A 27,433-nucleotide genomic window follows, 5' to 3' on the forward strand; every position below is an offset into this window, starting at 1 on the left:
AGGGCACCACAGAATGAAATATTTATTTAATAAACATGTTGTTCTCATTTCATCAAAATGATGTGGACATGGCCTTACCACAGACAAACAGACGTAACACTTGCGAAATTTCCATCGACCACGCTTTTAACGATCATTTTTAATGATCATAGTTGTGGCTTTCACAACCAGAGGCGCGCGCATCATTTTTCTATGCGTTTGACGTTTCACACTAGCGCCTTCTGTTGACGATATTGCACAACACAGTGCTTCGTGCAACTTTTCCACCAGGTGATGGTAGTGTGAACTGGGCGATGGATTTCCATGAAAATCGTTCAAGGTGTTACGTCTGTTTGTCTGTGGTTTTCCCATGGGAAATGTGTTAAACTACTGTTACGCACACGCAAACGTATGCATTGTGTGGGGCACTTTACACCCCTTCTGGGCCCCTCTATTGGCTTATTAAGCGATATTGAGGCAATTGCATATTCTGAATCTGCATGCCAAACTGAGCAGGAATCCAAATTTTCATGAATTTTGGTTCCCGGAAACCTAATCAAAAATCAGTTTCAAATTTGTATGGGAGCGATTTGTTGAATCACCCCTCGTCGCATTTTGTACTGGGCGGAGCTGTCAAGCAGGTTTTTGAATAGGATCTTTTCTAGCATCCAGAAGGTGGCCAAAGCCGGAAGTATACGATGGGCGGGGCATGTTGCAAGAATACCGAATAACAGCTCTGCAAAGATTGTGTTCGCAAGAAATCCGGATGGTACAAGACGATGTAGAGCACAGCGGACAACGCGGGCTGATTATCTATAGATCGAGTGTGATTTGGCAAGTACATATAGGACGTTCCTGAGTTTGGAGTTTTTCGGTATTCCACGTTTCATATATTTTTGTTCGTATTGGAGCTCTGCTTAAAATAAAATTGCAATATTTTATGTAAAACCGTTGATGTGCCGCACTTGTTGCTCTCATTTCTACTGTTGTTGCCTATAATTTCATCTTATAAGTAGGTAAGAAGGGCACGAACCGCGTCCATTTCCAGCTGCAAGCACGATAGGAAAATTAGACATTTAATCTTGTATTTCATTTATTTGTGTCATCACTTACCTTCTTAACAATTGCATTCCATACGGGAAATCAAATGTTGATTGTGTTCCGTCGTTCACAATATTCTCGACGTTGAGTGCCATCTCATTACTCCATGCTTTTAATCCACGCTCCTCTGGTGTCCCTGGTATTAGATTGTCCAGGATGCATCCCAGACATCCGCCAACGAGAATGCTTGTGCCAAGTAGTACTGATAGCGTCGAGTCCACGGTTTTATTTCCAGTCTGAATGAAATCTGGATGATCCTTCAGCCACAAACACAAAACAAGAGGGAAGAAGATCGATAGTCCTAGGATGTACAGGTTCCGCGCAGAACGTAGATCAACGTATTGTAAGGCAGATAGTCCAAATGCGGCTATCATACCAAACATAACACAAAATATTCCTCCAACCACCGGATCCGGAATCATGATAAAGGCTGCACCAAATTTGTTCAGAACTCCTTGTAAAATCATGATCATAGCAGCCCATTGAATAACTCGCCTACTGCCTACTTTTGTAACGCCTATGGCGCCTACGTTTTCGCCAAATGTGTTTGTACCATTTCCGGATCCCCATAAGCCAGCTAGCACCGTGCCAAGCCCCTCAGTTCCAATTCCTCGGTTTATGGCGTGAAGTGGTGGCGGAGGAGCGCCGCACATTTGCGAAACAGTCGGATAGTAGCTGATGGATTCCACAGTACATGCCAACACTCCGGCTAGCATTCCTAACACCCCGGCTAGGGTAACTGTCGGTACGCCAAACTGTCCTGGGTACGGTATGCGGAACCACGAGGCATCTTGAAGCACACGCAGTCGCACATCTGTGCGCGCTGGATGGCCCTCTGGAAAGATGTTGGTCGCCGTTAGCACTGCACATAATGACCACATAATAATGATTGTCAGCAGGACTGGGAAAAGTTTGAACAACGGAAACCAGCCAATCTCTACACCGTGTCCTTTACGGTATTTTAGCGTTGGCACTTGTACATTGGTCATGGCCTGTGAAAACAGTGTCATCAGGAGGATCGTTCCAGCTGCTATTCCCCAGTGTTTTGATGCGGTTTCACTAGCATGCGAAAATAGAGTTAGGCCCACCAGAGACACGGTAGGGACTATGGTCAGCGGAGTTATAATCCGTAGCAACTTCCCAACCAACCCCGTGTATCCAATGAAAACTTGAAACAGTGCCGACACTGCAATCGCCCCGGAAAGTTCTCTCATTCTTATCTGCCACAGTTCGCTTTTGTCCTCCGGACTCATGGCCGCGATCACATCTTTTGCAGGGCATTGCCATTCCGGTAGGTTGAGAATGGCCAACGTTGGGACTAGGAAGGAAATGGTACCCCCTTGGACAATCGGAAGGCGACATCCCCAGGTGGCTTGGATGTATGTTACCAAACCGGTAACAAAAATCATTGTAGAGATGATTATTCCTCGAGAGGGATCTTCGTCTTCCATGCACAGAGCAGGCGTCAGTATGAACGGTATGGAAACAATAGCACCGATCATGGTGAGGTAGTGCTGAAAAAAAAAGAAACAGTGATTTTGTTAAGACTTTGAAGGTTTTAGAAGCCTGTACTGCCCATGATCGCATATCAGTCCCATCTTTGCTGGGTTTCCTATTCATATGGGACAATTATGCGATCATAGGCAGTGTAGTATATAACAGAGTAGTTGTTATCTGTCGATTAACACTTAAACTACAGACGGAGTGAAAATTCCTGCGAACTAGCAAGGGTCCGAAAAAAGTCAGAATTCCAACTTTAACAAGGCATATCTCGCTCGTTTTTCAACCGATTTCAAATCTTTTTTGGCGATATCTCTTTAGCAGACAGTCGTGGATGAAAAAAACTAATCATTATTAAAAATCTCTTTCGATGTACTTTCTGAAAAGGGTATACCCTTGGTATATATATACCCATTTGCACCTTTTTGCTTCTAAGAAAGATATTCATCCCGAGAAGTCGATGAAAAACATCATGGATTTACCAAAAACTCGTCTCATTGAATTCTTACAGTATTGATGTGTTCGACAAAATTGCGTATGTTATTGATACATACAATTTTTCAAAACATTGTATGTGCTTAAAAATTTAATAAATGTATGTTTTGCTTAAGAAACGTGTTTTTGGGATTAAATTTCAAGCACAGGCCTGTATTTCCATTGGTGTGAAAATTACAACATTCACGTCCTTATCAATGGTTTTGAATTAAAATATTCTACATATAAAAAAAATATTTTACCGAGATATCAGCTGTTGGATTCTCGGTAAACCGTTTACCGAGATCAATTTCTGAATTTAAGTGTGTTAATACTCAGTCGTACCTCGTTCTGCAGAAGTATGTAATCTAGAAAAAATGCTATTCAAACCTCATTTTTCGCAATGACCAAAAAAGTGTGTGCAATTCGTTGCAAAACTCGAGTTTTTCAGCACTCATTGTATTTATCTAATTCTGCAAGCCACGTTGGATAAATCAACGACTCGTACTGAAAAAATCGTTGTTTTGCAACTTGTTTCATAAATATTTTTTTGCAATTTCTCATCGAAATAGGCTGTTTTACCTCACGCAAGTTTGACAGGAAAAGGCCTACTTTCCCACATCAAATTAACAGTGCTGTAATGGTTCATTACAGCACTGATTTGCGTTGCGTAATGAACCATTACAGCACTGTTTTCAGTTTTGATCAACTTCTTGATGCTTTCAGGACGAAGTTTTGAAAAATTGTGACAACTGCGCAGTATAACCTGCTATGATCAGACTTTCTTAAACATGACTATGAACATCAGTGTCCAGCTTGATGAAAATTTTTTGTTAAAAACTATCCTCAAGTGGTAATTTATGAAATTGCAAAAAATGTTGTACGCAACTCGGTGCAGAACTCGATTTTTACAGCACTCGTCGTAATTATCCAACTCGGCAAGCCTCGTTGGATAAATGTACGACTCGTGCTGTAAAAATCTTCATTCTGCACCTTGTTGCGTAAACTACTATACTGATTCTCGGTAAAATTTTTACCGAGATTTCGGTACACCATTACCGAGTCTCGGTGAACTTTGCCGAGATCTCGGTAAAAAGTTGGATTACCGAGATCTCGGCAAAGTTTTAACGACATCTCGGTAAAACTTTTACCGAGATTCAGTGAACATTATTACCGGATTCTCGGCTGTTGGATTCTCGGCAATCCATTTGCTGAGGTCGGCGATTTAATTTAAGTGTGAAGGTCAATCAACCTCATTTAACATGGAGTTCATACTTCTATTAATTACACACACGAAAATAAATAAAAAAGGATGCTAGCAAAAGTGCCGAAAAGTGCTACTTTTCAGCACACGTATCGAAAAGTAGTACTTTTCGGCACTTTTGTTTTAATGAAAAAAGTAGGCCGTTTTAGCGCTCTTTTGCTCTGTGAAAAGTTGACGTAATGTCAAAAATGTTGAGTCTGCAAACACTGCTTCGTGCCCCTACTGAATATTATATGCCACACCTATGTATTTGAACGAATGTCAAGTGCTAAATGTTTATCTTTTATTGTCAAGTATTATAACCCAACTTTGAATATACAGAACGTGTTGTCTTTTACTCCGTAACTGTTCCGGGTTTTATTGCCGTGTCCGTTGTCCCGACCATAGTAACACTTTAGGTTACGGGTCCCAGTTGTCGCGAGTCGCGTAGCGTTGTCGGAAAAAGTGTCGAAATGGTGGATGACGAGAAACACGAACGGTTTTTGTTGCCTTTGTTCGATGGCACTAACTTCACCGCGTGGAAGTTTCGGGTGCGAGTGCTGCTGGAGGAACATGAGCTTTCAGATTGCATCGAAACGAAGGTGGAAGATTTGGTTGAGCTGATCGAGCAGGCGGACGATTCTGCGGAGGTGAAAAGAGAAAAGAAGGCAAAACGGGAAGCAAGAGCGAAGAAAGATAGGAAATGCAAATCCTTGTTGGTATCCCGGATCCACGATTCCCAATTAGAATATGTACAGGAAAAGGTTTCGCCAAAAGAGATTTGGGATGCATTGTCCCGCGTCTTCGAACGCAAAAGTATTGCCAGCCGGATGCATTTGAAACGTCAAATGTTATCGTTGCGTTTCGAATCCGGTTCGCTGCAAGATCACTTTCTCAAGTTTGATCGGCTGGTGAGAGAATACCGTGGAACGGGAGCTGTCATTGAAGATTTGGACGTCGTTTGTCATCTTCTTCTCACTCTGGGGCCGGCGTATTCCACCGTCGTAACAGCACTTGAAACCATGCCAGAAGAGAGTCTATCCTTGGAGTTCGTCAAGTGCCGCTTACTCGACGAGGAGATCAAACAGCGAGGAGCGGGTGTTGAATTGGCTGCTTCGAAAGTAGACGGAGCGGCGTTCACCGGATCGAAGAAGCAGAGGAAAAAGAAGAAATGGAGGTGTTTCGGTTGTCAGGAGGAAGGACATAAACTGTCGGAGTGCCCACGAAACCAACAACGGGACCGAGGATTTAAGCACGGAAAACAGCGACCAAATGCGAACTTAGCGAATGATAAAGCAGTGTCGTTCGTTACTTTGGCTAACGGCAGTGGAATTTCTGAAAAACGGCGAGTGCAGTGGTTTGTGGACTCGGGATGTTCTGACCACCTAGTGAAGGACGAAGAACTTTTCGAAGAGCTAAGGCCGTTGAAAAAGCCTGTGGAAATTGCAGTAGCCAAAGACGGAGAGACTATTGTGGCTCGGCATAGTGGGACAGTGAAGTTGATTTCCGTGGTCAACGGTGAGTGCATCCCTTGCACTGTAAACAATGTGCTTTATGTACCGTCACTGCGTTTTAATTTGTTCTCTGTGTTAAACGTAGAAAAACGAGGCATGAAAGTAGTGTTCAATGACGGAAAAGTGCACATCTGGAACGGTTCCGAATTAGTTGCTTCGGGGTCGCGTCATGGCAAGCTATACGAACTGAACTTGTACACTGTCGATGAATGTGAGAGTGAATCTTTGATAGCTTGTGGTCGTATTAAGAAGAGTCTTGAGTTGTGGCACCGCCGGTTCGGACATCTAAATAAGAGGCAGCTCGAACAATTGGTGTGCAGAAATTTGGTTGATGGCATGCAACCCACACAGTGTGATGGTTCGGACGATAAAGTGATTGTGTGTGAGCCATGCATAATTGGCAAACAGTCGCGTAAACCTTTCTCCGCTCACGAGGGCAAACGATCGTCGCGAGTTCTCGAGGTCATTCATTCCGATGTGTGTGGGCCGGTACAGCCAGCCGGTCGGAACGGTGAACGTTATTTTGTGACATTCACGGATGATTGGACCCATTTCGTGATGACATTTCCTATGAAGACGAAAGACGAAGTGCTTGGTTGGTTCGAATATTATGAGTCGTTGGTTACCGCGAAATTCGGACTGAATATTTCCCGGCTCAAGTGTGATAACGGCGGTGAATATCAGAATAAGGCTTTGTTGTCGTTCTGCCGTCGAAAAGGGATACAGGTGGACTTCACTGTTCCGTACACGCCCCAACAAAATGGGACTAGTGAGCGAATGAATCGCACACTTGTCGAGCGAGTGCGGGCGATGCTCGAAGATGCGAAGATTGAAAAAGTGTTCTGGGTGCAAGCGATTGAAACAGCCGCGTACATTGTAAATCGGTGTCCAACTAGTGCAAATGACTCGGGAAAAACTCCTGTTGAACTATGGAACGGACGTCGCCCTGATGTGTCACGACTGCGAACTTTTGGATGTGTCGCTTACGTACATGTACCGAAAGAGCGCCGTAAGAAATTGGACGCAAAAGCATGGAGAGGTGTTTTTGTTGGATACGCACCCAACGGGTACAGAGTGTGGAACCCAAAAACTGGATCAATCGTAGTGGCACGTGACGTCGATTTTGTGGAATCGAAGAGCGCGGAAGAAGAAAAACATGCGCAGAAGAAAGTGAATATCAAGAAGAACGATGTGATTGAGTTTGCTATTGAAAATGAAGAAAGAAGAGAAACCGAAGAAATTAGTGAAGAAGAAGAAGCAAATAGCGGCGAAGAAGATGATGAAGATGAAGAGTTTACAAGCATGATTGAAGAAGAAAATCCTAGTGCAGAAAGTGGTCCTGAAAATCCTGAGGAGAGTGTTGCTATACGAAGATCGGTCCGAAATCGTAGTGCACCTGTGTGGCATAGGGACTACGAGGTGGATCATGCGAGCTTTGCGTTGAATGCTTTGTCATTTGTGGAGGATCTACCAGAATCATTGTCGGATTTGCAGAACCGAGACGATAGGAACTTGTGGCAACAGGCAATGAAAGAGGAAATGGATTCACTAGAACGAAACGGTACGTGGACTCTGACGAAGCTCCCAGCGGGACGTAGTGCAATCTCGTGTAAGTGGATTTTCAAAATCAAGCCAGGTGAAGACGGGCAGCCAACCCGATATAAAGCGAGATTGGTTGCAAGAGGATTTAGTCAGAAGCGAGGGTTCGACTATTCGGAGACTTACTCTCCTGTAGCTCGCCTGGATACACTGCGGACGGTGCTGGCAATGGCAAATCGCGAGGGAATGGTCGTCCATCAAATGGACGTTAAGACGGCCTTCCTGAATGGTGAATTAACCGAAGAGATATATATGGAGCAACCGGAAGGATTCACCCGCAAGGAAAACCTCGTATGCCGTCTGAAACGATCGCTTTACGGCCTGAAGCAAGCTTCAAGGCAGTGGAATGAATGCTTAAACGAGTTTGTGAAACGATTAGGATTCGAGCGAAGTGTCAATGATCCTTGTCTCTACATTCGTGGTACCGGGAAGGATCAGGTGGTTCTAGTTCTGTACGTCGATGATGTTCTTATCGTGAGTCCATCCGAAAAGCTTATCTACACCGTCAAGGCGTGTCTCGCGAAGAAATTTGAGATGACCGACGTAGGAGAAGTTCGTAACTTTCTTGGGATGAAGATCCATCGAAACAAGGAGAAGAAAATCATGTGTATTAGCCAGCGTCGCTACCTGGAAGGTCTTCTGTCCCGTTTCCAAATGGAGGACTGTAGTCCAATCTCCACGCCGATGGAAAATCGATTGAAGTTGCCAAAAGGCGAGGAATCCAAACGAACGTCAAAACCCTATCGTGAGCTAGTAGGCTGCATTATGTATGCGTCGTTAACATCAAGGCCGGATCTAGCTGCAACCGCCAACTACTTCAGCCAGTTTCAGGCCTGCCCAACCGACGAACATTGGGTGCACTTGCGAAGAGTTCTGCGTTATGTAAAAGGAACACTAGACCTTGGACTAATCTACAGAGGAGACGCTGACGAGACCTTGTTGGCAGTTTATACGGATGCTGATTGGGCCAATGACATCGTAGATCGTCGATCAGTATCGGGAGCCGTTTTCAAAGTATTTGGCGCTAGCGTCTGCTGGTTCGCTAGGAAACAACCAACAGTGTCCTTATCGTCAACGGAAGCCGAACTAGTGGCCTTATGCGGTGCTGCGTGTCACAGCCAATGGCTGGTTCGTGTCCTGTGCGACTTGGGGTGGCCATCGAAGGAACCAGTCCGGTTCTATGAGGACAATCAATCCACCATTAAGATCGTATCCAATCCTAAGGACTCAGGCCGTTTGAAACATATCGACGTGAAACATTTCTACGTTCGAGAGCTTTTGGAGGGAGGCTGCATCCAGATCGACTACATTCCTTCGAAGATGCAGCAAGCAGATATTTTTACTAAAAGTCTACCAGCTCCGGCCTTCCGGAATCTTCGAGCCAACCTAGGAGTGGATGTGTGCAGAGTTTGAGGGGGCGTGTTGAGTCTGCAAACACTGCTTCGTGCCCCTACTGAATATTATATGCCACACCTATGTATTTGAACGAATGTCAAGTGCTAAATGTTTATCTTTTATTGTCAAGTATTATAACCCAACTTTGAATATACAGAACGTGTTGTCTTTTACTCCGTAACTGTTCCGGGTTTTATTGCCGTGTCCGTTGTCCCGACCATAGTAACACTTTAAAAAAAAATAATTTTGTATCTCACTTTTAGGGGGATTAATCCGGAATCTTCAACTATCAAAAGATGGAGCTGGTCTTCTTCTTTATGGCTCGACGTTCACCATTGGGACTTGGCGTTAATTAGAGCACTTTCACAGTTATTAATTGAAGGCCTTTCTTTGCTTGCCATTCCCGGGTAGAAGAAAATAACTAACGAAGATCAAATTTTGCCATTAAAAATGAATAGCTGAACGGCAAAATTTGTTATTGGTTTGTTGGGAATAAGAGCTAAAGAACAAAAATAATAACTGACTTTGTACCGGAAAATAACTCAATAATAACTAATTGTGTCCTTATAAGAACAAACCAATGACAAAATATTTCAAAATGGAGAATAACTGAATAAGTTATTATCGAGTTATTGAGAACAAAGTAAGAACAAAATAAGTTATTTCAAATAAAATCATCATAATTGTAAATTTTGTTCTTATGACTGGAAAAAACTATATTTTAAGTTCTGACATGTTTTGTCCTTGGTTTGATCTTAAAATAACAAAATAAGTTATTATTTACTTTTTTCTGGAACAAAGTGAGTTATTATTTTTTGTTCTTTTAGCTCTTATTCCTAACAAACCAATAACAAAATTTGCTCTTCATCAATATTCTATTTAAAATAAAATAAATACTAAATAACTCATCAGCTTAGCTTAGCTTAGCTTAGACTGACTGCACATTAGCCTGGTACACGGTTTATATGGGAAAATACAAAAAAAATGGAAAAACTCAAGCTCCTGTATACTTTTTGAGTTACCCTTTGGTCCCATATCAGCTGTGCAAAATTTCAGATCGATCGGAAAATAGTTATTTATGCAACAAGTTGCAAAATGATGATTTTTTCAGCACGAGTCGTACATTTATCCAACGAGGCTTGCCGAGTTGGATAAATACGACGAGTGCTGAAAAAATCGAGTTTTGCAACGAGTTGCATACAAAGTTTTTTGTAATTGCAAAAAAATACCCATCCAGTATAATCCTTGGTATAATCTTGCTACACGTACATGTATCAATACGAACCACGTGGCAGCATTCATGCGCGTCAGCGTGGTGCTTTTGTTTGATCAGGTAGGCTATGATAGGGTAGGTGTCAGAAATTTGCAAACTCCCGTCGTCGTCGTCGTACCGCAACCGCACCATGGGCAAGAGCAAAAGTAGCTTCAGCTGCTACTTCTACTCCTGATCTGCAGTCTTAATCTGAATCTGGATAGTCCTGATTCAGATTCGAGCTTATTAGAGGATGTAGAAGTAGCAGCTGTGTCTACGGTAGCCTCGAAAGTTATCGAAAAGTGGGCTCTGGCAAAGGTGCCGAAAAGTGCTACTTTTCAGCACTCTTAAGAGTGCCGAAAAGTAGCACTTTTCGGCACTTTTGTTTTAGTGAAGAAAAGTAGGCCGTTTCAACGTTACAACCGCGAGTGAAAAGTAGGGGAAAACGCAACGCAATTACAAAAACTATATTTTAGCGCCCGCCATTCTTAGTTTTTCATACGATTTACTATGGGGAAACTTTACTCCTGCAAAGAAAAATCGCTAGGAGTCACCCCTAGATCCCTAAAAATAAGTAGACGAATGATTTCTGTAGAAAACTTCACTAGGAATCAGACCTCTGAAGACAGAAAATCGATGCGACGTTCCTGGAAAAAGTTATTAGGCCTCACCCAATCGATTAAAAAAACGAGATTTTATTGTTTATTGTTATTCCTTACATGTTAAACAGCGTTTGCATGCCATTCGGTTTTCAGTCAATAACTTTTTTCACATGCCTCAGATCGCTTTGCAGTCTTCGGAGGGTTGGTTCCTCGTAAAATTTCCAACAGAAATCGATTTATTTTTAGGGGTTGAGGGGCAAGCTGTGGCGATTTTTCTTTGAAAAGTGATTTGCCCCATACTAAATCGTATGAAAACTTAAGATGGCTGGCACTAAAATATAGTTTCTCCGATCGATCTGAAATTTTGCACAGTTGATATGGGACCAAAATGGAGCTCAAAAAGTGTACAGGAGTAAAATGTCTTTTTGTGTCCCACGCTAGTAAGCATCCCGCAGAGCAGTTGAATAACATCCATTGATTGTTCTTCGTTTGCAGCTTGATCGCCAAATTTGCTGTACGATGTTAAACGACGAAAAATGTAGTTATTAATTGGATAAGTTTTACGACATCTTCTAAATAGCCGGGAATTTTAAACTACATAGAATCCCCTGTCAAAGTACCACGATTGGATAAATCAATTGAATTCCCCGTCATTTTTTCATCGGGATTCCTCGGCTGTCACCTTGTAATTAGAATAATAATCAGTAAAGTATGGTTCAAATCAATTATTTTGAGCAAGATAGACAGCCAGTGATACTGGTGTTATAATTATGAACCTAACGAGTGGAGCTAAACCGCGATGCACACGATATAGTGGTTTTGTTTCGTGCTTGTGGTGTTGCAATGATATAATAAGATGATTGTTCCTATAGGAGGCTGTGATTCCAATCAAGTGCATCGGTGAATACTGCTACAGCGGGAAAAAAATGGACGGATAATACTTTAATTGAGGTGTGAAAATGGAGCATTTTAGATCAATATATTAGTTTCACACTATTAATTTATTTTGATAGCAGTTGTGTCAAAAATTGTATGGTATACACTACACGTTGAGATGCTAACAATAATAAGGCCCCTCAAATATTTCCGAAACACGGCGTATAACTTGCAGTATTGACGATATTTGGTAGTTGATCAGCAAATCATAAAATCAGCTTGTCTGAACAAGACATCTTCGTATGAATTGGCTTCTTTAGCGGTGTTGAGATAATTCCATATTCTAAATCTGCATGCAAAACTGAGCCGAAATCCAAATTTTCATGAAGTTTGGTGCCCGGGAACCTATTTAAAAATCAATTTGAAGTTTGTATGGGAGCGATTTGTCGAATCACCCCTCGTCGCATTTTGTACTGGGTGGAGCTGTCAAACAGTTACCCAGCTGTCAAAAGGTGATTTCAAAAAATCTCTTTGAAATTGATTTTAGGTATCAAAATAAAGTTTCAAAAATCTGAAAAAAATCATAGTGGCTCAGAAAAAGGTGCTCTTTCGTATAAAATCAAAAATCAATACATTTTTCTTAATTTAAAAACCCAATTCTTATGATTCTAGGTCTGAGAATTTGAAACCTTTTCTTTTGCAATGTGAAGTGTTTTTTGCTAATTTTTTGCTAATAGGAAGCAATCAGTGAAGTACTAGATTGAAAGTAGTGAGCTGGATTTTTGTATGGTGAGATGATCAATTCTCCGTTTCTGCAATGAAATGGTGCAAACAGCTTGGGTTATTTGATTTCTTGCCTAATTTGATGCTGTTTGAGCAAAAGTTTGGGTAACTGTGTTGTTGTATTATTTATTTCTTGCAACCTCAACAACACAGTTACCCAAAGTTTTGCTCAAACAGCATCAAATTAGGCAAGAAATCATATAACCCACACTGTTTGCTTCATTTCATTGCAGAAATGGAGAATTGATCATCTCACCATACTAAAATCCAGCTCACTACTTTCAATCTAGTACTTCACTGATTGCCTCCTATTGCCGTGCTCCCTTTCATTTTCTGGCCTGGACTAAAAGTGTTGCATTGTAAAGCCACAGACAAACAGACGTAACACTTGCGAAAATTCCATCGACCACGCCACGACCACGACATTTTAAATCTTCATAGTTGTGGATTTTACAACCAGAGGCGTGCGCATCGCTTTTCTTTGCGTTTGACGTTCCAAACTAGTGACTTCTATTGGTGGTATTGCACAACACATTGTTTCGTGAAATATTTTCACCAGGTGATGGTAGTGTGAAGTGGGCGATGGATTTTCACGAAAATTGTTCTATGTGTTACGTCTATGTGCCTGAGCCTCATTTTCACCCAATTTCAAAACTTCAAAAATCTGATTCTCAGCCGTTTCTCAACGAAAGTTAATGAAATTTTGCAAGTTGATCACAAAATCCTTCTAGTTTATGTAACCGGTATCATGGTTCCGGATTTTCCGTTGTTCCGGATTTATGGTCGGGGGTACGGGGGTAACCTCCTTATCAGATAGAGGTGCAACCTATTATTTGCCTTCGAAAGCTAGCTTGCGGCATATAAAACTTCAAGATTTTGCAAAATAAGAGTATTGGACCTTGTTTCCAGAGATTTCAGATACACTGGCCTCTTCTCCGGATGTTCCGGACCCTGGTGCCCCCAGGGAAAAGGCCACTTTACTGACCGGTTCTGAAACCTAGCTTGCGACATATCATACTTTATGATTTTGCAAAACAAGAGTATTGGACCATGGTTCCAGAAATTTCGGATACACTGGCCACTTCTTCGGATGTTCCGGAAACCTGGTGCCCCCAGGGAAGTGGCCACTTTCTGACCGGTTCTGAAACCTAGCTTGCGACATATCAAACTTCATGAAGAAGTGGCCAGTGTATCCGAAATCTCTAGAAACATGGTCCAATACTCTTGTTTTGCAAAATCATGAAGTTTGATATGTAGCAAGCTAGGTTTCAGAACCGGTCAGAAAGTGGCCACTTTCTGGGGGCACCAGGTTTCTGGAACATCCGAAGAAGTGGTCAGTGTATCCGAAATCTCTGGAAACATGGTCCAATACTCTGGTTTTGCAAAATCATGAAATTTGATATGTCGCAAGCTAGGGTTCAGAACCGGTCAGTAAATGGCCACTTCCCTGGGGGCACCTGGGTCCGGAACATCCGGAGAAGTGACTAGTGTATCCGAAATCTCTAGAAACATGGTCCAATACTTTTGTTATGCAAAATCATGAAATTTGATATGTCGCAAGCTAGGTTTCAGAACCGGTCAGAAAGTGGCCACTTCCCTGGGGGCACCAGGTTTCCGGAATACCGAAAAAGTGGCCAGTGTATCCGAAATCTCTAGAAACATGGCCCAATACTCTTGTTTTGCAAAATCATAAAGTTTGATATGTCGCAAGCTAGGGTTCAGAACCGGTCAGTAAGTGGCCACTTCCCTGGGGGCACCTGGGTCCGGAACATCCGGAGAAGTGGCCAGTGTATCTGAAATCTCTGGAAACATGGTTCAATACTCTTGTTTTGCAAAATCATGAAGTTTGATATGTCGCAAGCTAGGTTTCAGAACCGGTCAGAAGGTGGCCACTTCCCTGGGGGCACCAGGGTCCGGAACATCCGGAGAACAGGAAAAAATGTGAAGGTTTCGCAATAGTTTTTTAGCATCTGGCGACATCAGCATTGTACACCGCATCTAGACCAAGCAACGAACCTGACAAGCATGACATGGCGACCGTGACAGGACCCAAACTTGCAATCTTTGGATGAACATATATTAAGTTTTATCTTTATTAACGAAAGCATCTCAATAAGTTCTTATGGGACCAACCACTATAGGTACACTCATTGCACAATTATGGGTCACACACAATTATTAGTCACTTTCCACTTCAATAGATAAGTACTATTTAATTGCAAGCTTTTGTTAACCATTATCATTTTTCGTTCATAAGTTGATGTGTTTTGTGTCACTACACGTATCGCACACAGGCTTATACGTCAAAACATACATATTTTCAATAATTTTTTGTTCGGCGCAAAACCATCTGTCAAAGTATCGCTTCGATTGTGAATATCGGAAAGTGCGTGCGCTGCTTTCGTAAGCTCTGTAAAAGCAAACTTTAGTGATTTTCAAGTGCAAAATGGTATCGTCACCAGAACAAAGGTATAATTTACATTCTAAATGTATACATTCATGTGACTGCAGCTAATTAAAGCTTATTTCAGGCAAAATTTAAGTGACTCATTATTGTGCCAAGGAACACCGAAAATCACACAATTATGGGTCACTTTTTGTGCAGTATAATATTGAGAGTTCTGCGTACATGGGCACTGCATACTTTTAGGCGTTTATTGGTGGTTGTGTTGGAGATATAGTCCCAATTTTAAAAAATGGATTCCAAATTGTGAAAACACGCTTCGTTAAGAGGTTTGAGACCAGTTTCAGATTTTACCATAGTTGATCTATCGAGAATAAATGATCATTCATTGAAAAAATGGACAAAACATTATTGTTGAGCCAATTCCTCTTGAGTGACCCATAATAGGCAACAAATTGACCCATAATTGTTACACAGCGAATTTTGACCCATTATTGTGGTTTTCATAACGCACCAACATATTAGTAATTTTCACCGCCTAAAGTGAATTTTTCAAGCAGATTTTTATATAAAACAATAAAAAGGAGTTTCAATAAAGAGAATATAAAATAAAATAATAAAAGTGTTATTTTTGTATGAAAAACGATTCATATTATGAAATGATTGTTCCTTGAGTGACCCATAATTGTGCAATGAGCGTACAAAGGAGCAGGGCCGGATCTAAGGGGGGGGGGGGGGGCGGGGGGGCCCGGGCCCCCACATTTTAGGGGCCCCCACAAAAATCTTTTTTGGTTGCTAACATTAGCTTTATTTTTCATATTGCTCAAGTACTGTTCGAAAATAAGGAAAAACATTTTTGGTCATCTCTCCGAGGGGCCTCCACATCCGCTCGGGCCCCGGGCCACCACAAACCTTAATCCGGACCTGCAAAGGAGCAAACATTAAAATCAAAATGTTAAAAATAGGTTTTTGCGCAAATATCAAAACAAAACTCCAAGTCAGCGTGTGCTCTGTTGAGCCACCGCGTCACCATCACTTTTCTTTTCCCATCACAACTGGACTGATTGCGATGGCGGGTAGATACAGTATTGTTCCGATTTTATCACCCCCCTTTTTCAAAACTGCTTTAAAATATTCTACAAAATCTATACGCATTTTCAGCTTGAAGAAGAGGAGAAACACTTGCTCTCGAATGTAACAGCAAATTAATGAAAAATAAAGGACTGACGCGCGGAGGTCGTGATAAAATCCGAACATTACTGTATCACAGATAGACCATCTAAAATTCATTTAAAAATCAAAATAAACACTTGAAGTGATGAAATTTAAATATGTGTACAGAACAAAAATCGCAAAAATATCAGTTCAGTTGCTATGATAGTGCTCTGGAGTGTGGGTCAGTATCAAGCCTTTGCCGGTCACTATCGTTTTGATATTGATCGGCCCACAGTGATAGAGACGATGGTGCAAAATCAGTAGTCAACTGACATGACTTATATTTAGCAGCTCTGCCCTAGTGTGACAGGCACGAAAGTACTCTATGCCCAATGAAATCGAGGAAATTTACATTACAAAAAGTTCTTGAATCAACCGGGAATCGAATTCGTCACTCTTTTGCGCGTGCACTGTTTAGCTCTTTTGGCTGCCACTAGTATTAAATAATGTGACATAATACTTATACGCGGTACAAAAATGTTCAACACATTGGTCACGTGATCGAATAATTAACGAAAGACCTGTTCCAGAAACAGGATTGCCGAGAATTTTCAGCAGTGCATCAAAAATTCAGATAGGTATATGTAAATACATTTTCTGAAGTAGATAATTTCAAACGATTTATAGTATCAACGACAGCTAACACGCCTTCCTGTTTAGAATAACAAACAATTTTTGCATTTCATGAGACTGAGTTGCTCAACTCCTATTAAGGTTGAAATTCATTAATAGTACCAGCCAATTGATCGTGCAATAAACTGGACAAATCTGCTTCATTAAGTTATGGATACCGTGATCCGAGGTAACACCTCTCATCGGATACATGGGGGAACAATAAAGTCAAATAGGGCTGATATATATTTTATTTTTGTCATGTTTCTGCCACGACTATTAGTGAATGTATAAGAAAAAAAAACACCTTTTCTCCTTATCCTGCATCCAGTAATTTATTAACTAAATAAAAAAATATCTCAAACGTATGCTACTCCCATAATTCCGTGCTGTTCCTGTTGTCTCGAGATTGACTATTGAACCCTATATTTTTGCCACTCACCATGAGGAGTGAGTCAATTAACGTCGAGTCGTCGAATATTAATAAACCGAATGGGTAACTGAACCAAGTATTAGATAATTGGTTGATGCTAAATAGGTTCGTATACGGTCATTAGTGGCTAAGCATTATAATTGTTTTCAATCGATGCGGCTACTTGTAAAAGTGATTTTGGTAGCAAATTGTTGTATGTGTTTTTTCGTTACATTTTTAACAGTTAGTGACTACTGACTAGCTGAAGCTGGAAATCTTTTCAATTAACCTTAGTAAGGTCTTGGGGTCTTTTTTGACCTGTTTCAAATTTCAATTCTCTGTAGCTTTTGTTTAACGAATCCTAGCAATCTGAAATTTTCTGACAATTATTTTTTCGCGGAATAAATCTTTCCCAAAAAATAAAAACATTGAATGACCCCTAGGGTGCTCCCATAAAAAAAGTTACAAATAAGACCCTGGGGTCATTTTTTACCCCAAACTTTGGACAGCTCGCAAAAATCAGTGGCTTGTCAGTTTTTGGATCTCTTTGGCTCAAATGAAAGGGGCACAAGTCTAGTTTTCAAAACCACCGGAGAAATCCGGATTTGGCCACTGTGGCCACCGGGAACCTGCTTCAACTAAAAAATGCCGCTTTAGATACCCTAACTTTGGCAAGCTATAACTTTGCAACCAAACAAGTAATCAGGACCGTCGAAGAATTGTTGGAAAGGTATTCACGTGGACTTTGATTATTGACATTAATATTGACTAATTTGAGAACCGGTTCTGGAAATCCGGAACATCCGAAATATTAGTTTTCATCATTGCTATGTGCTTGAAAATCCACAAATACATTCCCTTTATGCATTTTATTGCATAACTTCTATGCATACTTCACTGAAATGAGAAATATATTGTTTAAGACCATTTTTGAAGGGTTCTGGGCAGGTCTGGTCAATGCGGAACGGGTTACAGGGATTCCGGAAGGTGGTTAATTGGATAACGACAATGAACTTCGTATAGTTTTCGCCACATGGTGCAACCTTCTTGGATTTTCATGTCTGTTGTTCTTGTGATACACAAATAAATTGATGATCATCTTCTTCTTGTTGGCGTAACATACCTACTGGAAAAAAGCCTGTTTCTCAGCTAAGTTGTTTTTTGAGCACTTCTACTGGTATTTACTTAGAGTTTTCTCTGCCAATCATTATTTTACATATGTATATCGTGTGGCAGGCACGAAGATACTCTATTCCCAAGGGAGTAAGGGTAATTTCCCTTACGAAAAGTTCCTAGCTCGATCGTAAATCGAACCCGTCATCCTCAGCATGGTTATGTTGAATGCCTTTACAGCTATGATTATAGGGGCCCCAAATTAATAGTCATATTGGTTCCATTGGTTCCACTGGAGTGGCCGCCGGAGAATTCCATAATGTATTGCTCTCAGATTTTTACAACAAATGTAGGCTTTCGACAGCTAAATTTTAATCATTTACATTTACCTTTATAATTTGTAATGTTCAGGTATAGAAATGAGCCAAATGATGATCTCGATCTTGTCTTGCGATTTTCGACTGTGACGATTACAAATTGGGATCCAAACGTTGAAGCCAAGACAATAATTTCGTAGGCCAATTTATTACGCAAGCCAGACCAAAGTTCGTTCACAGATGATCTCGACCTTTCCAGGCCATGGTCACCAGAGAAACTCAAATTGTGTTTTACAACATAAGTAGACATTTAGCAGCTGACCTCATATTGTGTTTAACGCTTGAGGTGCAAAGTGTGGGAAACCAGTCTGTCATTTAATTCTTTTGTGATCAAAGAATTGATTATAAAATGATTCCGTACTTTAGAAAATGAAGTTTTCCGTGATTTAGAAATAGAAGTTATACAGAGAGTTACTCCAAAAGCTACACCAGGAATTTCTCCAGAAGGTGCACCAAGAATTTTTGTAAAAGTCATACCGGATATCTTGAATACCTTGAGGGATTCACCGATAAATCATCTAAAATTTCCGCGGAGAATTTCTCTAAGAGCTTCCAGGAGAATCTATTGAAGGAATTGCCAGGTTGATCTCCTTCGGAACTTCTGGAAAATTTATTGCAAAAGTTCCGAAGGAACTCTTGAAGGAATTTTCGGACGACCACCAGAAGAAATATCCTGAGAGACTACTGAATTCTAAAAATCTACTGAAGAACTTTCTGCTTGAAAGATTCTTGGTAGAAACCCTAGAAGAATTAGATGTGGAACTCTTAGGACAATTCCTGTGGAAGTCCTTGAGGAATTCCTGGTGGAACTGTTTTTTGTTAGTGTTTTTTTTTCAAATTAAAGAAATAATAAAATTATCTCTTGGAGGAATTACTGGTATAACGCATGGTGAATTTTTAACAGAATTTCCCTGTAAAGCTTCTTGATGATTTCGATAGGAAATCTTAGAACTAAAAAAATCAAATAAAAGTCTTTGAAGAATTCCATGTGGAGCATCCATTGAAACTATGAACTAGAAACATTGAGCATTTAGTGGAACTCATAGAGAATTTCCCGATGAAACTCCTCTGGGTGTACCTACTATAAATTCCAGAGGAATATCCGTTGTTGTAAATCCAAGAGGAATTTCAGGAGGAGCTAGAGGAATTCACGAAGCATCTGTGTTGAGAAGCTTCTACCTACAGGTATTCACAGCAGAACTCTTGGAAGACTATCTGATGGAGCTCCCAGAAAAATTTCCGATTAAACTTCTAAAAAAATACGATGAAAATCTAAGAAAAATTAGAGTGGAACTCTAGATTTTCACACAAAAAATGCATCATGGTGTGAGAGGGAACGGTACGAAAATTCAGATTTAAGTATTACGTAATAAATTGATGCTGCCTAGATAAATTTCCAAAGGAACTCCTAGAAGACTTTCAGCTGAATTTTCTACTGAAATTTTCTAGCACTATTTGGTGAAACTTTCGATGGAATTCCTGCCGGAATGTACGGTGGAACTTCTAAAGTAATTACTTAGAGAAATTCTTAGTGGAGCTCCTTGAGGATTTTCCAAAGGTATTTTGAATAGAAATTTCCACAAGTATTCTCGGCGCTATTCCTGTTAGGAAAGTATCCCCTGTGAATTAAACTTTCAAAGGAATTCTTGACAGAATTTCTCTAGGGAATAAAAGTATATCTTCTAGAGGAAATTCGCGGCGAAACACATAGAGAAGTATTATGAGGAATTCTTGGGGAAATTCTCTTTGGAACATTTAGAACGATTTCTGAAGAGATTTTCGGTAGAACTCCGAGAAAAAAAATTTTCCACAAGAATTCCCGGTAAAACTCTTACCGGACTTCGAGAAATAATCGATGCAACTCCTAGAGAAACTCCTTGACGAATCCCTAGTGGATTTCCTAGAGGAATTCTTGCTGTAACTCCTAGGAGAATCTCTGGTCGAAGTCTTAGAGGAGTTCCAGTGAATGTACAGGAGAAATTCATGGTGGATTTGCTGGACGGATTCACGGTGGATCAACTACTACAATTTCTGGATATTAGCGGTGGGGCCTTTACAAGTATTCACAGAGGATCTTCGGTAAAACTTCCGGTGTAACTGGAAGTACTTCCGTTGAAACTTTGAGCAGAATCCCAAGTGAAACTCTAACAGGAACTCCTAGAGGAATTCCCAGTTGATCTACTAGAGAAATAATTGGTGGAAGTAGAAAAAAAAACATTGAGTGGATCTCCTAGAGAAAGTCTGTTTGGAACTACTAAGAGAATTCGTGACGGAAATCCTAGAGGATTTTCTTGAGAAACTCCTAGAGGCATTCTCGTTGTAACTTCGGAAATAGTTCTTAGTTCAAAAAATTACTACTAGCGAGAAAATTTCCGGGGCAACCTCTAGTGGGATTTCTGGTGGAACTCCTAGAAGAATTTTCGTTGAAAGTTCTAGAGGAATTCTTACTGGAACTACTAGCGAGCACCACTACTGATCTAGAGGAATTCCTGCAGGAGCTCCTGCGGGTACTTCTAGACGAGCTTCGTGAGAGATTCTTGTTTGAACTCCGTAAGGGAAATTCTGCCGGAATTCCTAGTGAAACTCCAATAGTAATAATCGTGGAAGCCCCCAAAGGATTTTTTTAATTTTCACCGGGGATGGAAAAGACCGCTGGAATAGAGCAATTTTCAACAATCCTTCCTCTAACACAGGGGTTCCCAACCTTTTTGAGGTGGCGACCCCCTTTGAAAGTTGTCAAAACATCGGGGGCCCACTGGAAATGTTTAGAAAAAATATGAATTAAATTAACTAAACCGAGTTTAGGGTACAGTGACGTAGCCAGAAATACCTCTTCTTTTTCATTCGATACTCACATTTCGCAAACAATGAAGTCATGTACATTCAATTTGAGTCGTAGCTGAAAAATAGCGGCGCAGCCGAACATTTTTTGTCTCTGAAGGCGTTTTAAACTAAAGAATTGTTCCTCAAATTGTGGCTTTTGGGGGTGGCGGTATACAAAATTAAAAATTAGTATAATTTGCACAAAATTGAATAAAAGTTGAACAATTTTTTTGGTAACATCGCGGCCCCCCTGGACTGGCTTCGCGGCCCCCAGGGGACCGCGGTTCACTGGTTGGGAACCCGTGCTCAGGATAATAATTAATCAACGATTTACGCTGTTAAGTGAATCCCTCTCTTGATTTATTTTTCTATAATCAGATAATCTTGGTTTACGCAGTTATTTACACTGTTTAATAAATCCCCTTATTTAGTCTACCATAGAAGAGAAGGGCATCTCGGAACAAATCGACGACACAAAAAGTGATAAATCTTAGACGACTCGATTTATTTTGTTTCTGTTTATTTCGTTTCCATCGCGTCTAAACGTCAAAATAACTGCATGGCTCAAAGTATGTTGATTACTTTCAGGTATAACCGAAATTAATGAATAAATGACATCATATCTATGATTGATTATCTTATTTTTTTGATAATTTGTTTCATTGATACGCTCTCATCAATTGTTGTTTCGACCACTATGTCAATAATATGGTAGACGTACCTACGATGTTTTGCAATTGCAAGCTGTTATAAAGCATAATAAAGATGTTTAACATTTTTTCTGAATTACCATACACATATTCTCACCATTTTTGTATCGCGTGCCCTATTTACGATTTTGATGAATAAGCAACGTTGACTGTGTCCCCGAAGCACATTCCAGTTGAACACAATCTTTTTGCGAATCAATTTTTGAGTTGGTGTACTTGCATGCAAAATACTTTGCTCTATCGTGTCAACACTGTTGAAATTTTCCATGTAAAAAGTATGATTTTAACCGTCAGGTGTCGCGACCAACAGCATGAAATTTTAATCAATTTCTGACTCGGGAGATGACCTTCTTTTCTCTGATTAAAGCCATTACTTGCTCATAGTAACATGACGTAACATTTTTTTTTTGTCTCAAAATCAAACTTATGTGTCTATACACAGAAAAAATATTCATGTAATATTCAGCGATAAGTAATGCACATAAAGGGAATACTAGAGTTAGTGCATATTTACATGAGATCATGTAAAATTACGTTCGTGTAAATTTCCGCTAAAAGTTACGTAACCGGTTGGAGTCCATGATGGTATGCGCGATGGTTGGCGGAAATTTACACGATGGTAATGTAATTTTACATTATATCTCATGTAAAAATGCAATAACTCTAGCATTCCCTTTATGTGCATGATTTGTCGCTGAATTTTAATTACATATTTTTTCTGTGTATAATGTGGCAGGGTTGAAGATATGTACTCTACGTCCAAGGAAGTCTAGGAAATTTCCTTTACGAAAAGTTCCTAGGCCGACTGGAAATGAATAGTCGTATTGGTTCCACGTGGTCACCGGAATGACCACTGGAGAAATCCATATTGTATTGTTTTCAGATATTTCAACAAATGTAGGCTTTCAAAGGCTCATTATTTTCATTTATCATCACTGTATCACTTGATATAAACATGAACTAATGATGATCTTGATCTTTTCAAGCCATGGTCTGCTGGTGTGATCCAGAGAAACCCAAATTGTGTTTTTGCAACATAAGTAGACAGTTAACACTGCCCATAATCGCATAGTTGACGTAACCACCATTGACAATGTCAGCACTCGCAAGCTGATATCTATCAAATGTGCATTATTGTGGCCCTTTTTATTCAATAGAGCACAAGATCTCACTAGCTAGATATCGACGTGAAAAAATCATAAACTTTTCATTATTCATTGTTAAAATTTCTAAAGTGTGCTGAAAACTACAGTGGCGCTTACGTCAACTATGCGATTATGGGCAGAACAGCTGACCTCGTTTCATGCTTGTGGTGCAAAGTGTGATAAACTCATCTATCATTTGGTTCTTTGTGATCAAAGTATTCACCATAGGATAATTCCGGACTTTAGAAAATGAAGTTTTCCGTTCTTTAGAGATAGAAGTTATACTGAGACTTTGTCTAGGAGCTTCACCAGGAATTTCTCTAGAAGTACCATCGGGAATTTCTGTAGGACTCAAACCTAGAATCCCTCCTAGAAGTCCGCGGAGAATTCCTCTAAGAGTTTCCCGGAGAAACTATTGAGGGAAGTCTATAAGAATTTTCTGCTAGAGAGATTCTATGTAGAAACCCTGGCCTAGAAGAATTAGCGGTGGAACTGCTAGGATGATTCCTGTGGAAGTCTTTGGGGAATTCCTGGTGGAACTGCTTTTTGTTAAGAAGTAAGAAGAGTATAAATATCGAAAAACCGAGTTTCGATCCGATGCCCGGAGGGCCCAGTCTCATTTATTAATCAACTCAGCTCGACGAACTGAGTGTGTGTGTATGTGCGTTACAAAAACAATCACTCACGTTTCTCAGACGACTGTCAATCGATTTGGGTACTCTTGGCAGCAAATGAAAGCTACAACATCCTAGTAAATAGAATGCTACTAAATTTTATTTCGATTGGACATTTGATTACCATGATATCTTTCAAAGAGTACTTGGGAGAAGTATAACTCTACTATTTTAGAGATTTTTGACAAAGTGTATCATAATACATTTCTCAGTCGTCTATCAACTGATTTGGGTTCTCTTAGCATCAAATGAGGGGTCATACACAAATTATGTCACGCAAAAATCGACCATTTTCAACCCCCCCTCCCCCCTATGTCACACTTTTTGTATGGGACCTCAATGTTTTATGTAAGGGTCGTCACGTTCTGCAAAACCCCCCCTCCCCCCTAAAAGCGTGACATAATTTGTATACGGCCCCTGAAAGCTACTCTAGAACTCTCTTGAATTTCATTTAGATTGAGCATTTGGTTATCGAGATATCTTTCGAAGAGTACTTGGGAGTATCGCAACTTCATTTTTTGAGAGATTGCTGAAAATATGTTTAATAATAAATTCACCAATCGTGTGTTAATCGATTTGGGTTCCTATAATCAGAGCTACAACATCAAAATATCGATCGTTGTTTCTATATGCAATGGTTCACGTCAACCTCCATCTATCGACATTTCCTACGACCTCACGAAACACATTGACTGGGGGAAGTACGCGGAAGCAGTTATCGACGGTGAGCAATTGGTAGAAGTCCTTCCACCGCGAGAAGAGTATCAGTTTCTATCAGAACTGATCATCAGTAGCGCGCTTCAGGCACAACGTCGACCACTGCCAGGTCCTTCGGTTCGCAGGAAACCCCCTAATCCGTGGTGCGATAGCGAGTGTACAGAAATCTATCGCGAGAAATCCGCGGCGTTCAAAGAGTTTCGGAAACGCGGTTCTGTCGAAAACTTTAAGCGGTACACTTCCCTTGAAAGCAAGTTCAAGAACTTGATCAAGGCGAAGAAAAGCGGTTACTGGCGTCGGTTCGTCGAGTGTTTATCGCGCGAGACATCAATGAGAACTCTTTGGAACGTCGGGAGAAGAATGCGTAACGCGTCGCACGGTGTCAAAATTTCGATTATTATCGAACTTTCTTGTACTTACCTCGGATTTTTCTTCATAGAATGTTAGAATTTCGGCTATAATGTTTAAATGCAAAACTTGAAAATATTCTATCGGGGAAAATTTGAGTTAGCTGAGATTTTGGCTATTTTCCATACTAAAAATCAGTAATTACTATTTTTGCCCAAAAACGTCCCATACAAAATGTATGGAAAATTTGTCGCCTATGAAATATTTTCTAGTTTTCCGATTATGAATATATAGCCCAAAAACTAATCATTTTCGAAGAAAAATCCGAGGTACAAGAATGTTCGATACCTGATACCTTGTTGGCTACAAAGTAACTTTACTCCAATGCCGAGCGTATAGTAGAGCACCATCTTCGTCGGTCTTGGGCGATGTTCCTCCAGTTTCCCCGAACGTGTAGGGATCGTAGATCTTCTTCAACCGCGTGCAGCCAGCGAGTTCGCGGCCGCCCACGAAGTCGCCTACCTCTACCGGGTTCTCTGCTGAATATTGTTTTCGCTATTCTTTCTTCCGACATTCGCACTACGTGTCCAGCCCACTGAAGTCTGCCGTATTTTATACGTTTCACAATATTCGCATCTTCGTACACTTGGTACAACTCGTGATTCATGCGTCTGCGCCACACTCCATTTTCTTGTTTCCCACCGAGAATTGTCCGCAGCACTTTGCGCTCAAAAACTCCAAAAGCTTTTCGGTCTACCTCCTTTAACGTCCACGCTTCGTGACCGTAGAGGGCAACCGGAAGAATCAGAGTCTTATACAGAGCGAATTTTGTTTGCGTTTGCAAGTTACGGGACCTAAGCTGGCTACGCAATCCGTAAAAGGCCCTATTCGCAGCTGCAATACGCCTTTTCACTTCACGGGAAACGTCATTGTCACATGTCACAAGTGTTCCAAGATAAACAAATTCTTCAACAACTTCAAACACTTCCCCATCAATCACTACCTCAGCACTAACACCACTAGGCCTGCTTCTGTCTCTACCCGCTATCATGTACTTCGTCTTGGTAGAGTTAATCGTCAAGCCTATCCTCGCTGTCTCTCTCTTCAGAGGAGCATAAGCTTCCTCCACTGCCCTACGATCGATGCCGATGAGATCAATATCGTCCGCAAAACCGAGGAGCATGTGCGACCGTGTGATGATAGAGCCATTCCTCTGCACGCCTGACCTCCTAATCGCTCCTTCGAGTGCAATGTTGAACAATAAATTTGAGAGAGCATCCCCCTGCTTCAATCCATCCAAGGTCACAAACGACGTAGACACTTCGTCCGCGATCCGAATACTTGATTTTGATCCATCCAGCGTTGCGCGTATCAGCCTAATTAGTTTCGCCGGAAAACCATGTTCTGACATTATCTGCCAAAGCTCATTTCTTTTCACTGAATCGTACGCTGCTTTAAAATCAATGAACAGATGGTGAGTCTGCAAGTTATATTCCCGAAATTTATCTAGGATCATCCGCAGGGTAAACATTTGATCCGTCGTTGATCGGCCCTCACGAAAACCAGCCTGGTATTCGCCGACGAAGGACTCCTCAAGAGGTCGCAGTCTGTTGAACAGGACACGCGACAGTATCTTATACGCCGAATTTAAAAGGGTAATCCCTCTGTAATTGGCACACTCCAGTCTGTGCCCTTTCTTGTAGATTGGGCATATGAGGCCATCCAACCAACTGGTGGGCAATTCTTCATCCTCCCAAATCTTTATAATAATCTGGTGGATTGATTGATGTAGCTGCTCGCTTCCGTGCTTAAGAAGTTCGACCGGGATCTCGTCCTTCCCAGCAGCCTTGCTGTTCTTCAGCTCCTTAAGGGCCTTTTTAACCTCATCCAGTGTTGGTGGTTCCACTGCTTGACTGTCATCCATTATGTTAATCCTATTCCTGGGTGCTCCTTCGCTGCTACCATTCAACAAATCTTCGAAGTGCTCCTTCCACCTGGCTGCCACCATTGTTTTGTCTGTCAGCAAATTTCCTTCCCGATCATTGCACATGGCGGACACTGGCGCAGTCTTGTGCCGCGCGCCATTGACAGTTGCATAAAATCTCCGCATATCGTTCCTGTCCATACTTTCCTGCGCTTCAGCAATAACACTCTCTTCGTGTTGCCGTTTTTTTCTGCGGTGGATTCGTTTCTCTTTTGCTCTTGCAACCCTGTACCGCTCTCTGTTCTGCCGGGTACCGGCCACTAGCATTCGACTTCTGGCGGCATTCTTTTCGTTCGTCGCTCGTTGGCAGTCCTCGTCAAACCAACCATTACGTTGGCGTCGCTGAGCGGTACCAATCACCTCTTGCGCTGTTGTTGTCACTGCTTCGTGGATACTTCCCCACAAGCTGTTGACATCTCCAGATCCGTTGGTCTCTCCTATCCTCTCGTCTAGCTTCTGATGGTACTGTGCAGCAACCCCTTCGGCTGACAAGCGCTGGATATTGAAACGCATCGTCCTGTTGTTTCTTGAACTCGTGACGCTGGATAATCGCGCCCGAATTTTAGCGGCTACAAGATAAT

The 27,433-nt window shown here is 41.1% G+C and overlaps 1 protein-coding gene across 1 annotated transcript in view; it reads right to left on the reverse strand.

Annotated features, from left to right (window-relative positions):
- Positions 1-835: 835 nt before the first annotated feature.
- LOC109412148 (solute carrier family 23 member 2) overlaps positions 836-27,433 on the reverse strand; it is a 33,814-nt gene continuing 7,216 nt past the window's right edge. Inside the window, exons 3-4 of the mRNA XM_019685798.3 lie at positions 1,093-2,594; positions 836-1,027 (exon numbers count right to left, since the gene is read on the reverse strand). Of these exons, the coding sequence (XP_019541343.3) occupies positions 973-1,027; positions 1,093-2,594 (1,557 nt within the window). The 3' untranslated portion in view covers positions 836-972. The remainder of the gene's footprint in view (positions 1,028-1,092; positions 2,595-27,433) is intronic.

This window comes from Aedes albopictus, chromosome 1 (genome assembly GCF_035046485.1).
Source record: "Aedes albopictus strain Foshan chromosome 1, AalbF5, whole genome shotgun sequence".
NCBI classification, from domain to species: Eukaryota; Metazoa; Arthropoda; class Insecta; order Diptera; family Culicidae; genus Aedes; species Aedes albopictus.